Source organism: Malaclemys terrapin, chromosome 13, assembly GCF_027887155.1.
Source record: "Malaclemys terrapin pileata isolate rMalTer1 chromosome 13, rMalTer1.hap1, whole genome shotgun sequence".
NCBI classification, from domain to species: domain Eukaryota; kingdom Metazoa; phylum Chordata; order Testudines; family Emydidae; genus Malaclemys; species Malaclemys terrapin.
The window spans coordinates 18957204-18972312 of NC_071517.1; the positions used below are offsets into that span (position 1 = coordinate 18957204).

The 15109-nt window shown below is 39.0% G+C and overlaps 1 protein-coding gene across 4 annotated transcripts in view; it reads right to left on the reverse strand.

Moving 5' to 3' along the window:
- OGFOD3 (2-oxoglutarate and iron dependent oxygenase domain containing 3) overlaps nucleotides 1-15109 on the reverse strand; it is a 100675-nt gene that overhangs the window by 55412 nt on the left and 30154 nt on the right. For all 4 annotated transcript variants that reach the window (XM_054047148.1, XM_054047146.1, XM_054047144.1 and 1 more), the window contains exons 5-7: nucleotides 9858-9922; nucleotides 9178-9234; nucleotides 857-1010 (exon numbers count right to left, since the gene is read on the reverse strand). In XM_054047148.1, the coding sequence (XP_053903123.1) occupies nucleotides 857-1010; nucleotides 9178-9234; nucleotides 9858-9922 (276 nt within the window). The remainder of the gene's footprint in view (nucleotides 1-856; nucleotides 1011-9177; nucleotides 9235-9857; nucleotides 9923-15109) is intronic.

Consider the following 15109-nt stretch of genomic DNA (forward strand, 5'->3'; position numbering starts at 1 on the left):
TTTATGCAAAAGAGGCAGAATACAAGTAAGCAAGCTGATATCAGGGATTTATTCAAAAAAGCAGCTTCCAGGGTGTGTTATAGGGTCATTACAGATTCAGCCCAATCTCCTACACCTTTGACATCTACAATGACAACTGATGTTGATAATTATGAGCCTGAGGCACTGCAAGATCCTGAAGTGCCTTCTGAATCACTGAAGAACGATTAAATTATGTTCAGTATAGTTTTAGTGTTAAGTGTATTTTTAGTGATCTGGGTGTACGCCATGTGCTGCCCACAGTGACATGAAGTGTTATAAGAACCTACTGTATCGAAAACCTACAGTATAGAAGCTTTACCTGTATACACCTAGGTGCTTCAAGAAATGAACCACTCTGCAATGCAGTACTACTACTGGATTGGTGAGTACCTGTCTACTAGTTTATACTTTGTTCATTTTATTGTATTCTAATTCTTTGAAAATTGGTATTCCATTGGTAAGTATAACTCTTAGTTAACCGGAATTTTTGATTAACCGGCACCCCTCATTTCTCCAACATGCCGGATAACAAAGCTTTTGCTGTATTTACAGAGTATCTCATGGTTGAAAAATTCTAGCAGAAAATACCAAAGATTTTAAAGGAAAACTACACTTTTGAAAAAATGAGTGATCCTGTCCTGTACTCTCAGCATGACAAAAGCAAGCTGGCGTATTCTTCATCCATGTTCCTTTCACTGAAACAACTTTTATATCACCAGCCTACAAACATCTCTCAACTGCAATTGTTATGGTCTGGTACAGTTGGGTACTCAGTCTCCAAAGTGATTTAATCCCAAAAGGAAACACATTCTGGCTCTCTGAACCTGCCACTTACCTTGTCAATGTGCGGGTGCCAGTACTCATCATGCGTTGTCTTGGCCTCTGTGCTGTTTATTCTTGAGAAGAAGGTTGGTTTGGTCAGATACATAGAAGAAGAGCTGATACCAAATGCCTGAGCTATTGTTTGCTGAATTCTCCGCCTTACATCACTGCAAAGAAGAACATGACACAGCACCTTAGACACAAGATATGACACAGCACTATGGCACAGGTCCCAATTTAAACCAGAGTGACATTATCGTTTTACTGCTTCTTTCACTATCTGCTCCTATGGTTTATTGATTGTCCACTGTCACTGCTCTTCCCAGCCTAAATTTCTTCAGATTTACCTCTGTAAATATATTTCAGGGAGTTTGGATTTTTTTCTCCCTTTGTCTTTTAACAAACCTGGATCAGAGCTATAAGAATCCACCATCTCTAATCGCTTTCCTTTCTTCTTATTCTCAGAAGCTAAAAAGCAATATTTTTTGTTTTCTTTCTTTTTATGTATAAAGTTTGGCATTTTGCTTACAGGCTTCTAAGAGGGCATAACAAATAGAAGAATGAAAAAAAATTAAAAGCTAGTTATATCATGCAGCTGCTCTTTCCGTCTCCACATCCCTCCTCCCAACCTATTTCTTTCTCGTCTCTCCAACAATGAACCATACTCCCAAGCCAACCCAATAAAACCAAAAAATTAATAAAATCGCAAGAGAGGGAGACAGACAGACAGAAACAAGGCTCTAGATTTTAAGTTCCTTGGGGCAAATTCTGTGGCCCCAATCTTTTTGTAAAATGCCACATCCACCTATAGGCTTAATAAATAATACAAAATTAAAAATTGAAACAGAAAATATTTGACAGATATCCCTTTAATCTGCAGCAGGCAATCAGGTAAGAAATCTGTATCTTCAAAAACTTGTATCTTGAGAGAGACATTTCTAAGACAAGCATAACAAAGGAAACTAAGCGTTGAGATGGGAAGACCAAGTTTTAATCTGAACATTGTTTTGTTTTCTTTCAGTTTTAAACAAATTTTAAACTCTTCAATTATTCTCCTTGCTCTTGCTTTTCAAGTGCAGATTAAAAAAAAAAAGGCACATTGAAAAAGGTTTCATTTGAAGTAAACACACTTGTAAAGCTTCCCAGTGGACCTGCATCACAATTTTTGTAGCTTATACTCATTATTTAAAGTTTCTCCAATATGAAGTACTAGACTTCAGAGAGATTTCAAGAAATGCTCTCAAATACTTTTCTAGAGGTTTTAAATAGAGATCGTTACAAGAGTAGCAAGGCTGAAAGTCAGAGCTACCAGCTTTGAGTCAGGTTTGTGGGGCAAGGGCTTATCACAGGACTGCCAACCCCATGCATTCAAAACTCCTGAATCAGCCCTCTTATCCTGCCAAATCATGAGATTTTACAAAATAATACATTTTGGGGTACTTTTTATTTGCCTTCTGATTTTGGAGCCTTTAGGAGTCACACTTTCCAGATTCTTTCCACAACCATAAGGGTCAGATTTTTTTTTTTTTAATGAAAGGTGAGATTCTCATGTAATCTCACATGACTCCAGGAGCTAGGGCTTCAAGAAAAACATTAAGTACCGTGAGAGTTGACAAGACTGAGGTCAGAGAAATGGAAAATCAAAGAGATATACAGTAGTGGGTCTTTGAATCCATCTTCCTGTCTTGGAGGAATGTTTCTAACACCATTGCATATGGCTCACACATCACACTTTATGGTCCCAATTCAGCAAAGCACTTAAGCCATGCTCACCATGAAGTATGAATAAGCTGAATAGGGATGTGTAAGTACTTTGTTGAATTGAGGCCCAACAGGCCATGTTGTCCCTCTGTTCTCATGACCAAGTAGAAATTCAGTAGGAGCCCAATCCTACAAGGAACTGAACATTGTCAACGTGCATTTTGCTTCACCATGAATTGAGAGCGCTAATGCTTTGTAGGAACCATCACTAGAATGATTAACAACAAGGGGAGGGGTAGCAGCCACAAAGGCAAAGAAAAAACAATCTATCCCCTGGGTTTGATGCTGGTGGGCCCGACCCAGCTGAGAGCTACAAAGGTTACTATAAAAGTTTATTTCCTTTTCCTAAGCTTAATTTCCTGCTGAGTAAAAAAACCAGCACATCCTTCAAGAAACAGAAATCTGCTTCCTGTTTATCAAAACCATCCCAAATTTTCTAGCTCATCTTGAACAAGTCTTCTTCCTCTTCCCTCCCAAAGATAACAAATAGGGCCAAATTCTGGAGTTCAAGTTAATGCAGAATTTGCATCACTAGTTTCATGTCTTTGTGAGCCATCGTCTGGCTATAGTAGCTTGTGTTATTCTGAAAAAAATTTAAAGCAATCAACTCATTCTTTTTTAAAAAAAATCAGGACCATCTGCAGTGACTATTTTCATTGAATATGTGAAGATAGTCTTTACGCAGATTTATTAAATGTGCATGAAACACTAACCGCCCCATTGAGTGGACATCAGGTCCAAGGATTCATGGGCTTAGATTTCTCCAAGAAACACAAAAAAATGGCCCAACAGAAGATGATCTGTGTTTTAATAATTGTCTAGCAATTATCCTCAAACCTGGAAAATTTAGTTTAAAATGCTTAAGGGATATAATCTGCTAAACAGATCTCAGAAGGAGTGTTCTAATAAAAAGCTTTAGATGAAGAAAAGTAAATGTGGTCAGAAAAGGAAAGCAGTTTTTTTTTTTTTTTTAAATCTGCAGAGGGTTATAAACAGAGCATCTAGCAGCTGATTTCCCATAATATGGATAGAAAAATGAAATTTAACGAAGTAAATTAACTAAATTACCAGAATTACATTAACTGATTTCACAGTTGTTCTGTTGCTTATTAACACCGAGAGTTACATAGAAGTATCAGTTAATAAACAAGCCTATTAAAGCTCCTTGTACAGGAAATCAATGTATTTCTACCTAAAAGGAAGTCCCACTCATGCTCTGCATCAAGATGAACCACATGTAGCAGCTTAATTTGCCATTTATTTTGTTTATATTATTGCTTCACACATCTGACTTCAAAGAGATATAGTGGTGTGTCAGAGACTGGGTCTATAACACCACTTCATTTCCACACCACCACACACATACACGAGACCAGCATTACAGGTAGAGGACACTCATCATTTAAGTTACAGGCATAGCAGAATGAGCAGAAGGGTTAAATTTATTATAATAAAAGTTGAAAAATATGGGGGGCTGCAAAGTCATGAACAAAATAGTAAATAAGTCTCACAGTGGGAACAGGACACAATCTCCCAGTCTATTCTAGCCTCCCTCTCAGATTCAGCTGTATGGACAGTGGGAAGTACAAGTTATTTTTTAGGGTCTGATCCAACACCCATTGAAGTTAACAAGGATCTTTCCATTGACTTTGCTGAGCTTTGGATCAAGCCTTTAAAACCACAAGCAAACACGACAACGAACAAGTACTTCTCAAAACAGTTCAGTGCGAACACAGGGCCCCATCCAGCAGTCCTTACTCATGTGAGAATCCTTCTAACTGATACAGGATGACCCCCACCCCGAGCAAGGGTGGTAGGGATGGGCCCTAAATGGAAAGGAAATATTAGAGAATGAAGAAACTTCTAAATACACTCATATACACACACCATGAAAAAAATTTAAAGCACTATCCCCAAAGTTCAGAGCTAAGGCTGAACTGTAGGTCACATATTAGGGACTAAGCCTCGCTCACCTGGACTTCAGTAGAAGCTCTTCACAGAGAGGGTCTTTGGTTATGCATATGCTGCAGCAGCAGCACACAGGTTACATACAACAGTGGATTATGCACTGTTTCAAGAATCCTAAAATACCTGGCAGTGGTGCTGGAACTAGGGGTGCTGCCGCACCCCCTGGCTTGAAGTAGTAATAACAAACACCAAATACATGATCTCCATCATCAGCAAACCCACAATAAAAATTGTTCGAGCACCCCAATACCTGGATATTGTATGGCGACACACAGAGTGACAGCCCAACTCTGTAACTTTGCACTCCCTAGTGTTGTTTTTAAACAGCGTGTGTTGCCAGAGCAATAAAATTGCATTAACAATCTTCATCGGATATATTTTCTTTCACAATAACGTAGTCCAATATATTTTAGATTACTGAGAGCTACTGAATAAAAGAAACTATATATACACAGTACATACACCCAGAGAAACAATTATATAATACAAAACAGCAAGTAACCCAGTTACAGAGCAGCAGCAGGAGAAAATTAAAAGGTAGGCTAAGGGGAACAAAAGATGTGTTTCCTTGTGGTAAGTACAATGAGATGGAGAGCTGATAAGGCAGAGAGATTCTGGAAACATATTTCAAAGAGCAAGTCCCTATGTCTCCTTCTGCCCATGTGTACTTTGAGGGGGTCTGAGAATGTACTTTGCAAGTTACGATATGTGCTAGATGAGGACAAAAGCATCCCTAAACCTACAAACAGGAAATTCAGAGATAAGTGAGAGCACAAACGTTAATTTTAAACTTAGTTTGTGTTTAATATGTACTTCCCATAAACATGGGACCAGTCCAAAAATCTGTAAAGATGTGAATCCTTATAACATTTAATTAATAGGTCAGGATTTCTAAGCTTGTCAAGCTGTTGCAATCCAGAATAAGGTATGCTACATATTGGGAAATCTAAGAAGCCTACTTTGTGCTCCCAGAAAAAAAAAAAGGCAACAGGCTGCATGTTTATTTTATATGATTTGAATGCCCTGCATCATTATATTAAAGTGAAGTAAATATGATGGAGATCTCACTTTGTACGTAATACTGGAGGACAAAAGAATCCATCTATGGGGCTGATATCCTAGGACAGGACATCTATGCAGAGCAGGCAGCATGTTTTGCTGAGTGCTTTAAACAGCCCCAGGTCTCCCCTCCTCCCCTACAGATACACTACATTCAGGAAGCCTCCATCATCTATCCACAGCAGGTTGGTGAAGATGCAGTTACAGGACAGCAACATTCTGATCTTCTTCCCACAAAAACAATCTTCTAGTCACTCTCTCACTTTCCCCCCCAAACTTTTTGTGTGCTGGAATCAATTGTCTACCCAAGTGCCATGAATCTGAGATATCCCCTTTTACAGATGGATATGTTCTCTACAGTCATACAAATGCCACTTCTCTGGATATACATTACGCAAACAAAGGAAATTAAAGTAATTTATCCAGAAGCTAGCACATCACTTTAATCAATCTACTTTATACGCTGGTTTTAAAATCATTCTGCTTAGCCTAAAATCTTTCCATTACAATCAACTTCTCAGGCCTCAAACCTGGCCTTCAAACTTTGCAACATGTATCAAACCCATACTAAAATCTTTTGCTCCTGTTCCCCTTGCTGCCATTCCAGGTAGTTTCTATTCATGTTATCTATAAAATCCTTTGAGACTCTAGAGAGCCTTTTCTATCTACAACCATACTATATTGCAGCTCTATTTAAAAAACTCTTGTCCATGCAAACAAATCCTTGAATTTTCCAAAATGAAAATCATTGTATCTTGCCCCTACTTCATCATTGCAATTGCTCAGGATGTATTCCCAATGGAAATAGCTTTGCTAGCACAGATGAGCATGAAACCAAGTCAATAGTAGAAAGAAAAGTATAAAGCTCCCCATAAATTCTGTTAACAGCAACTCTGTGTACTTTCACATAACGAGTCATGGATGATGCTGAAATACATATGACAAATTTAGGGACGAACAGGACAAACTTAGGGAAGAAAAGCGTTGTGGCACAGTTACAGGAAAGGGGGTAGTGAAATCTACTCTGTACTAAATTAGAGGAACAATGGGGCATAATACTTTGTCGGAAGAGAAATGGGAAAAACCAATAGCGAGGCTAGAATCTAAGAAAAAAAGACTTCAAATTAACCCCCTTCGTAAGTTTGGAGCCTACAGCACTGGCATCATGGAGAAGTATGTACAGAAGGCCTCTTCCCATCGAACTGAATGCTGGAAGAGGGAAATAAAAAGAGTTGACATGAAGATTTTTCATCTCTTTGCTGTTTGGACTCTCACAAGGGCTGGAGCTAAGACATGACAATGGGCAAGGTAATAAATACTCTTTGGCTTTCACTCAATTCTTTGCACATCTACACTCTGACAAGTTTTTAAAACACACAAGCCTTGATGGTGTAATTTTCTTCTAATGCCACAGACAGGGAGCAGCTTTTAAACCAAGGATGCATATTCCAAGGTCTCCATTCTGGATAAAGATATAGACAAAGGGTCAAACAAGAAGAATTACTATCTTGGGAGCTAGAGGATAAAGCATGAGGGCACAGAAATTATAATTCATTCTGAAGCAGCAGCTATTTTAACACAGCTAATTTAGAAATCAGCCTTCTGGCTCAGAATGTCTGCTCTTCTTTGTTATTGTTGTCATCAGTAACACTCAGATGTGCATTTTATTTAGTTAGTGCTCTCCAGAGTGTATTTTTAAACAGACCTGGACAGGTAAATGGAAGTAATAAAGATAAATGCTCCTCAAGATGGCATACAACAATGCATTAAAGATATATGCTACTGGAGTCATGGTTAAAGAGGAACAAAAGCATTTAATAATTTTTGTTTGTGACTTGTCTCTGGCAGGTTGAAACATTCTCTATACCGACTAAGGAGTCCATAATCACTAGCCACTGCTTTAATCCCCAAGTGGGAGGGGCAGAAATGTGAAGTACTTATACAATTCTTATAAATTCCGGTTTGTTTGGAATAGGGAAATACATAAAAAGAAACCACATAAATTAATCAGGTTATTTCTATAGGCTGGGAAGGAAAAAGAGAGAATTATGGTTATTTCTAAATTCTACTAATATGGTGACAGGGGTTGGGGGGTATATACATAGATAGGATTAGATAAAATCTAAAATAGTTTTCATGTATAAAAACATGTATAGCTCATCTATAAGATGATGGTATCTAGAACGGCCAAGTTAGACAAAGATTAGCCATTTAAAGTGGTCAAGTTAAACCAGACAAAACTACCAGAGTAATACAACTCCAATCCAACTCCAACAGACAATTCATTCACAAGGCAAAACAAACTTTGAACAGCATCCATAGGAATTTAATGACAGAGCTGTACAAATAATTGATGTTTTTCCCATACAGACAGTGAAATTATATATATATATTTTAAAGTTTGTCTTGAGTCAAACACAATGTTTTGTTCAATCCAAAATAAAACATTTCACTTCCTTTTCAAGTATTTTTTTAGGTGATTTTATTTTTTTAAATAAAACAATGAATTTTTTAAACATTGTGAATTCAAAAACTGAAAATGTTTCATTTCAAAAATGTCAAAACTAAATGTTTTTTGGGCAATTTTTCATTTATTCGACGTAACAATTTGGTGAACCCACAACAAATTTGCAAAGTGCTACAGTTGATCCAAATCTGCATTTTTCTGCAAAAAAGTTTCACCTGAAAAAAAAAAAAAAATTTAATCCAGCTCTACTTAACAATAATACTTTAGCCACTAGAGGGAGCTCATATTCTTCCATATACTGAGAGTTACAAGGTAAAATTAAATACATTTGGAATACAAAATTTTCAAAACAAGTCTGCTCTACAGTTCATGTCAAGATCTACAGTTACACAAAATTCCATGAAAATCAGAATTTATTTACTATGTCCATTCAGCAAAGAAGTAATAAGGCTTGTTCCTACATGTTGGCTATACATGTCTTCAGAGACAGGAAACTTATTAAAACATGCTGTGCACGTCATGTCAGTGAGTCAATCTGTATAAAAGATTAAACACCACCACCACGAGCCATGTTCCATTACAGCAATATTCCATATTCTGGCCTTGTAAAAAAGAGAGTGTTACTTTTCTAGCCAGACAACCAGAACACTCAAGAGCCTTTTCCCCTTTAACTATTTTAATGTCTTGACCTACCCTCTCATCATCATCATTTGAAGCACTGTCCCAAACAATACAACAGGACAGGACTCCCTTCAGTTTTTATTACAATATATATCCTAAAACACTCACGAAACAGGGCCTAGAGCTAAAAATGCATTAGACCTCCATCAATGTGCCTTAGTGCTCTCTCTCCAGCCTCTGGATTCAGGTAGAGCACCTTCCTTTCTGGTTGCATTAGTAGATCAGATGGATGGGCCTATCTGGGACAGGAGTTTTTCAGTGTTAGCATGGGAGAGGGAGAGGTAGGAAATCTTGTGGGATTGAGAACATTCTGTTAACAGCATCTCAAAGGGGCAACTCAGGGGAAAAAAAATGAAGTTATATTTTTGGTTCATTCTCCAATTACTGAATGACTTTACCGGTATAACTGGAAATCCTCTTCTGTAAAGACTTCTTGAATTTTATCGCCAAAGTATCTACAAAAACAAGAGAGAGTCTAAGAAGAGGGATTATGAACCCGATTGTTTGACATTACCAATCTGCATTTTCTCACCTCCCATCTATGCTTCATCCTTTTCCACAAATAATCAATAAATTAAACTTGATACAAAAGCCCCACAAACCTTCCCACTGTTTGAATTTGATGATTAAAGAGATGCACAGCTCCCAAAGTGTTGTTCTAAGATGTTACTAAAATAAAAAGGGACACAAACTCAATAAATATTGATAGGATTTACGAGGCAAAGAAAATATCCCTTAAAATAAGAATGTGGATTTCCCACTTTTAAAAGGTTGGTGCAAAACCCTGTGTTTCTTCTACTATTGATATAGCTACGGACTTTGAACTGCACAAAAGTAATTTGTTATCCAGTATTACACAAAGGTAAATCTTACAACTGAAATTACTAATAGCTTCCTAAGAGCCCAGTTCAATAACAATTATGTCAGATTTAGTGCCACACAGGCTTTTACAGGATCCAAGAAACTACTGACAATCTATCAAATCCCTAATACATGAGTCCTTATGCACTGTTAGAAGGTAGAACACCCAAGCTGTAGGAGGCTAAAGGAGAGAGAGTAAATCATTGTCCCACTTTACCTGTACAGATTAACAAAATGCTTCCCCACTGAAAGAGCTCCAGAATGCAAATCCAAGATTGAAGCCTGGGAAAGGAGACAGAAGTAAAAGGGTGGAAAAAAACAAATTGATAAGCATGGAAAAGCTTATGCCATTATTTTAAATCATCTTTCTAACAAACTACCCTAATTGAATGCTGTTTCCCTCACTCTTCAAATAGAATTATTTGTTCCCCAACAGTCATATATACAATGTTAACAGCCAGTGATGAGCTGCCAAAATCTTAACAACCAGTTCCCTAGAAAAAGTTCTGATTTAAGGGATGTGCCAAAGTATATATTTTTTGTATCTTTCTCCATAAGTGACGGCAATGCATTGAGAGTCATACTTAATAATAATAATAAAAAAAACATTTTTACATGTTTATTACAATAGAAACAAAGTATTGCTTTATTACACAAATTTAAAATACACTTGAAAAGAAGAAAATATAAAGAGGAGATGTATGAGTAAGCAAACGATAATATTTAAGAATGAAATGCCTATTATTCTTGTATTTTAAAATATTACATGTGAACTACTTAAGATATTAAAAATGAAAAGTGTAATATATTCATGTTGAAGTATACAGTGCAACAACAAACAACATTCTAAAAATATTTAAGTACATTATTTATTACTAATTAGGTAGTAATTTCCAAATGGCTTCTTGATCTTCTCCATAATCTTTGATGTTGGATACACGAACTCTGGTATCTAATGCAGATCGATGACTTTTCATCCATGATTTAACATATGGTATTGGGTTTCAGGAACTTTGGGTTTTTCCCAACAAATTGATGGTCATAAAGCTTGAAATATGTTTAATTGTTAAATTCGCCCTTTTATCACTACAAATAATATTCATCAACGAAAAAGCTCTTTCTGCTTCTGCAGAACTAATTGCAATTGTGTTCATAATTTGCTTTGCTTTCCTTATTGTTTCTGGATCAGGAAGATTTTTTGATTGAATGTTATTCTCTACACAGTCACGAAAATCATTTAAATCGACTACAAGTTTTATGAATTTATTTAATTCATGCACTTTTTCTTCTCCTGATTTCCAAGGTAACTTGACTTCTTCAATATTCCATGAAGTGGGATCCATAACATTGAATAATTCAACTATTTTAGGTGTATTACGAGAATGACCTAAATTATCTTTATATTTAATGTGATTTTCGTTTAATAATCTTGCCTTCATTTTTTCAATAATACACTCTATTACTTTGTCTCGTGGCAGTGATTTAAACCTTACATTATCTTCAAACTCTATGCACTTGAAAGCATCACTTTCTATCATTTCACTAATTTTATTTTCGTGTACACCAAAACTATCTTAATTGTATGAAAAAATCGTTCGTTTGATTAGCTTATCTGCCTTTGTTAAACTCAATTGTCTCGCTTGCAGTGCATTTGATAATAATGCAAGTTCATCCAAAATGTCAATCATTAATGCCAAGTCTTTTAAAAATTCTTTGTTTTTCAATCTTTTTTCCATGCCAGAAAATTTATTATTTTTGGAAAAGTAAATATAAAGAGCTGGATAAGCTCTCCAGACCGCTTTGACAGCTGTAAGGCTACAAGAAGCCCATCGTGGACCAAAAACACGGCCTATTTTGATGATTTCAATATATAGTTCTTCAGAAACTTGTTTAACTTCAAACTGACTTTTATTTGACTGATGAAAAATTGCATAAATCTTGTCCAAAAAAATCTTGAAATGGCTTATTTCATTGATATCATTTACAGCATCATCTAAAAGCCAGTTGTAGCCAATTATTCAAACAATGCCAAATTATAATGTTTGGAAAATCTTGAATCAATCTTGGAGCAACCCCAGATTTCTGTTCAAGCCTGGTGCTCGCGCCACCAGAACAAAATCCGATTAATTTTTTCTTTAAATATTCTGTGTCAAATCCTGTATCAGTTAACGTATTTCTCAAAGCATTATAAATATTTTCTGCTTTTGTTGATTCTAATTCCACTAAATCGAGAAAAATTGTTGGTGAAGAATCTTGTAATTCACATTTTATAAGAATTACAAGCACAGTTTTACTTGAAATTGTAGAAGCTTCATCAATAATACAAATCTTTGAATTGTTTTCGATGATTTTACTAAAAATTTGTTTTCTTATTAATTCAGCAATATGTTCTACGATTCTGATGGCCGAAAATAGAGAATGCAGGCGGTTCCCTAAATCAGTTTCATTTTTAATTTGTAGCTCTACTTCATCCGCTGACATTGGTCAGTTTCTTTTTACTAAGCTGTAAACCATGTTTAAATTTTTGCTGGTTATTGCAATATTTTTTTCAGTAAGTTTATCAATCACTGTAGTGAGAGGTTCTTTTTTAGATTCATTTAAAATATTTATAACTCTCAAATGAGAGCTTGATTCGAAATGTTCCTTCATTTTTTTTCTTAATGAAGCTTGCTGAACTTTTTTTTAATCAGTTCCAGATGCTTTAATAGTACACTTTTGCCATTCCGAAGAAGTGTGTAAAGATTTTCCTCCAAGGACCCCCAAATGTGACATCTTTGCACAGTGGGAACAGCCAAGTTTTTTGCCTTCAATTATGCAGCCATTATATTTCTTTAAAAAATATTGTGCCTGCTCGGAAGTCCAACAATCGGGTACTAAATTTTCACAATCATGTAAATCCTCTTCCAGTGTGGACACATTTTCAGATGATTCAACATTTAAGATATTTTCATTACCAAAATTATTGTCATCAGCGTTTTCAGTATTTAAATAATTATTTTCACTACTAGAACTACTGACTAATGATTTTGTCATTTTATTGGAAACCCAATCACTAATGCTTTTCTGGCATTTCATTATGAAGGGTAAATAATATTGAATAGAAAACTTTAATCTTCGAATAACAGTCCAGTTAGTATTACACACCAAAATATCACACACAATTTCCTAGAAACAAACAGACCGACTATGACTGGTCGTGTTGAAATGTATTGAAAACAGTTGAGCAAGTGCACAGAACGAGGCAAGTGGGACTTCGATTAATTAACACAAGAAACAAGATGTCTCTCTCTCTCTCTCTCTCTCACACAACAGGATGAACTTTGGCAGTGATGACATTTGACTCACATGCGCATATCAACATACCAAATGAGGCAAGGGCAACCCTGTTAATAAAATAATAAACTAGACCGGGGTGGGCAAACTTTTTGGCCCGAGGGCCACATCATCGGGGTTGCAAAATTGTATCGGGGGCTGGCCGGGTAGGGAAGGCTGTGCCTCCCAAAACAGCCTGTCCCCCACATCTGACCCCCACCTGTCCCCCTCAGAACTCCCAACCCATCAACCCCACCCCCGCTCCTTGTCCCCTGCAGGGCCGACTTTAGGCCAATTCCACCAATTCCCCCGAATCGGGCCCCACGCCTAAGAGGGCCCCGCGCCCAGTGGCAGGGCCGCCGGGGGGGGGGAGGGGAGAAAGAAGTGGCCGAGAATCCCTTCCCTGGCTAGAGGCTCCTTTTTAATTTTTACTCACCCGGTGGCGCTCCGGGTCTTCGGCAGCACTTCGGAGCAGGTCCTTCAGTGCCGCCGAAGACCCGGAGTGAGTGAAGGACCCACCGCTGAAGACTAAGAGCACCGCCCGGTGAGTACAAGCCCCACGAGTTTTTTTATGTGGTTTTTTTTTTTAGTCATTCCTGCCGGGGCCCCGTCGAAACTGTTCGAATCGGGCCCCGCACTTCCTAAAGCCGGCCCTGGTCCCCTGACCACCCCCTCCTGAGACCCCCTTATACACATAACTAAACTTAGAATGACAAAAGAATGACACATACCAGGGCATCAAGGAAATCACGCACACAAAAAACCGCTTTGCATTTTCATAGAGAAGCTGTTTTCAGCAGGGGATCTCAGAGCTCTTTATATTTACTCTGGATGAAATTCTGTGCTGTCTCTCTAAGAGTGTCTAAGAGAGACAGCACAGAATTTGCTGCCCATAGGGAAAGAGGGGACTAAGTTGGCTTTTAGCCTTCTTTGCATGCTTCCAATCCTGGGCTGTCCTCCGGGCAACTTAGGCTAGGTCTACACTAGGGTGGGGATCGATTTAAGATACGCAAATTCAGCTACGTGAATAGCGTAGCTAAATTCGTCGGATCCGATCCGACTTACCCCGCTGTGAGGACGGCGGCAAATCGACCACCGCGGCTCCCCCGTTGACGGCGCTTACTCCTACCTGGGCTGGTGGAGTACGCGCGTCAATTCGGGGATCGTCGCGTCCCGACGAGACACGATAATTCGATCCACGAGAGATTGATTTCTACCTGCCGATCCATGCGGGTAGTGAAGAAAAGCCCTTAGACAGGCCTGGGGGCCTGTCTAGGTTATGGTTTCAGAGTAGCAGCCATGTTAGTCTGTATCCGTAAAAAGAACAGGAGTACTTGTGGCACCTTAGAGACTAACATATTTATTTGAGCATAAGCTTTCGTGGGCTATAGCCCACTTCATTGGATGTCTAGGTTATGACAGCCTTCCTGAGCTGTCCCATGAGCCATAGTCCTGCCCCAAATGACTGCAGCGCTCCCACTACACTAGGGCTTGCAAGGGGATCCTTGGAGGGCAAACTTATGGCTACCTTCTATAGTGCCTGGACCAAGGGAATCATCAACCCCCTCCCCCCCGGCTCCTTGTCCCCTTACCACCCGCTCCCGAGACCGCCCCCACCCTAACTGCCCCCCAGGATCCCAACCCCTACCCAACTCGCCCTGCTCCCTGTCCCCTGACCCCATCCACCACCACCCTGACAGACCCCCTGAACTCACACCTACCCAACCCCCCCGTTCCCCATCCCCTGACCGCCCCCCCAGAACCTTCACCCCCTCCAACCACTCCCTACCCCTTATCCAACACCTCATCCCAGCCCCAGCCTGGCCCCCTTACCATGCTGCTCAGGGCAGCGTGTAAGGATGCCGCGGCCCGCTGGAGCTCACAGCCCCATCCCCTTACCATGCCGCTCAAAGCGGCAGGAGCTGCAGAGCTGCCCAGAGCGCTGGCGGCGCAGCACACTGGGGCTCTGCGAGAGGGGGGGAAAACGGGGGAGGGGCCAATGGAGCCTCCCCAGCTGGGAGCTCAGGCGGGCCGGACAGGACAGTCCCATGGGCCGGATGTGGCCCGTGGACCAGAGTTTGCCCACCTGCCCCTTTCACAACCGGTTCTACATCGGCTTCTAAATTTAACAACTGGTTCTTGCGAACCAGTGCGAAC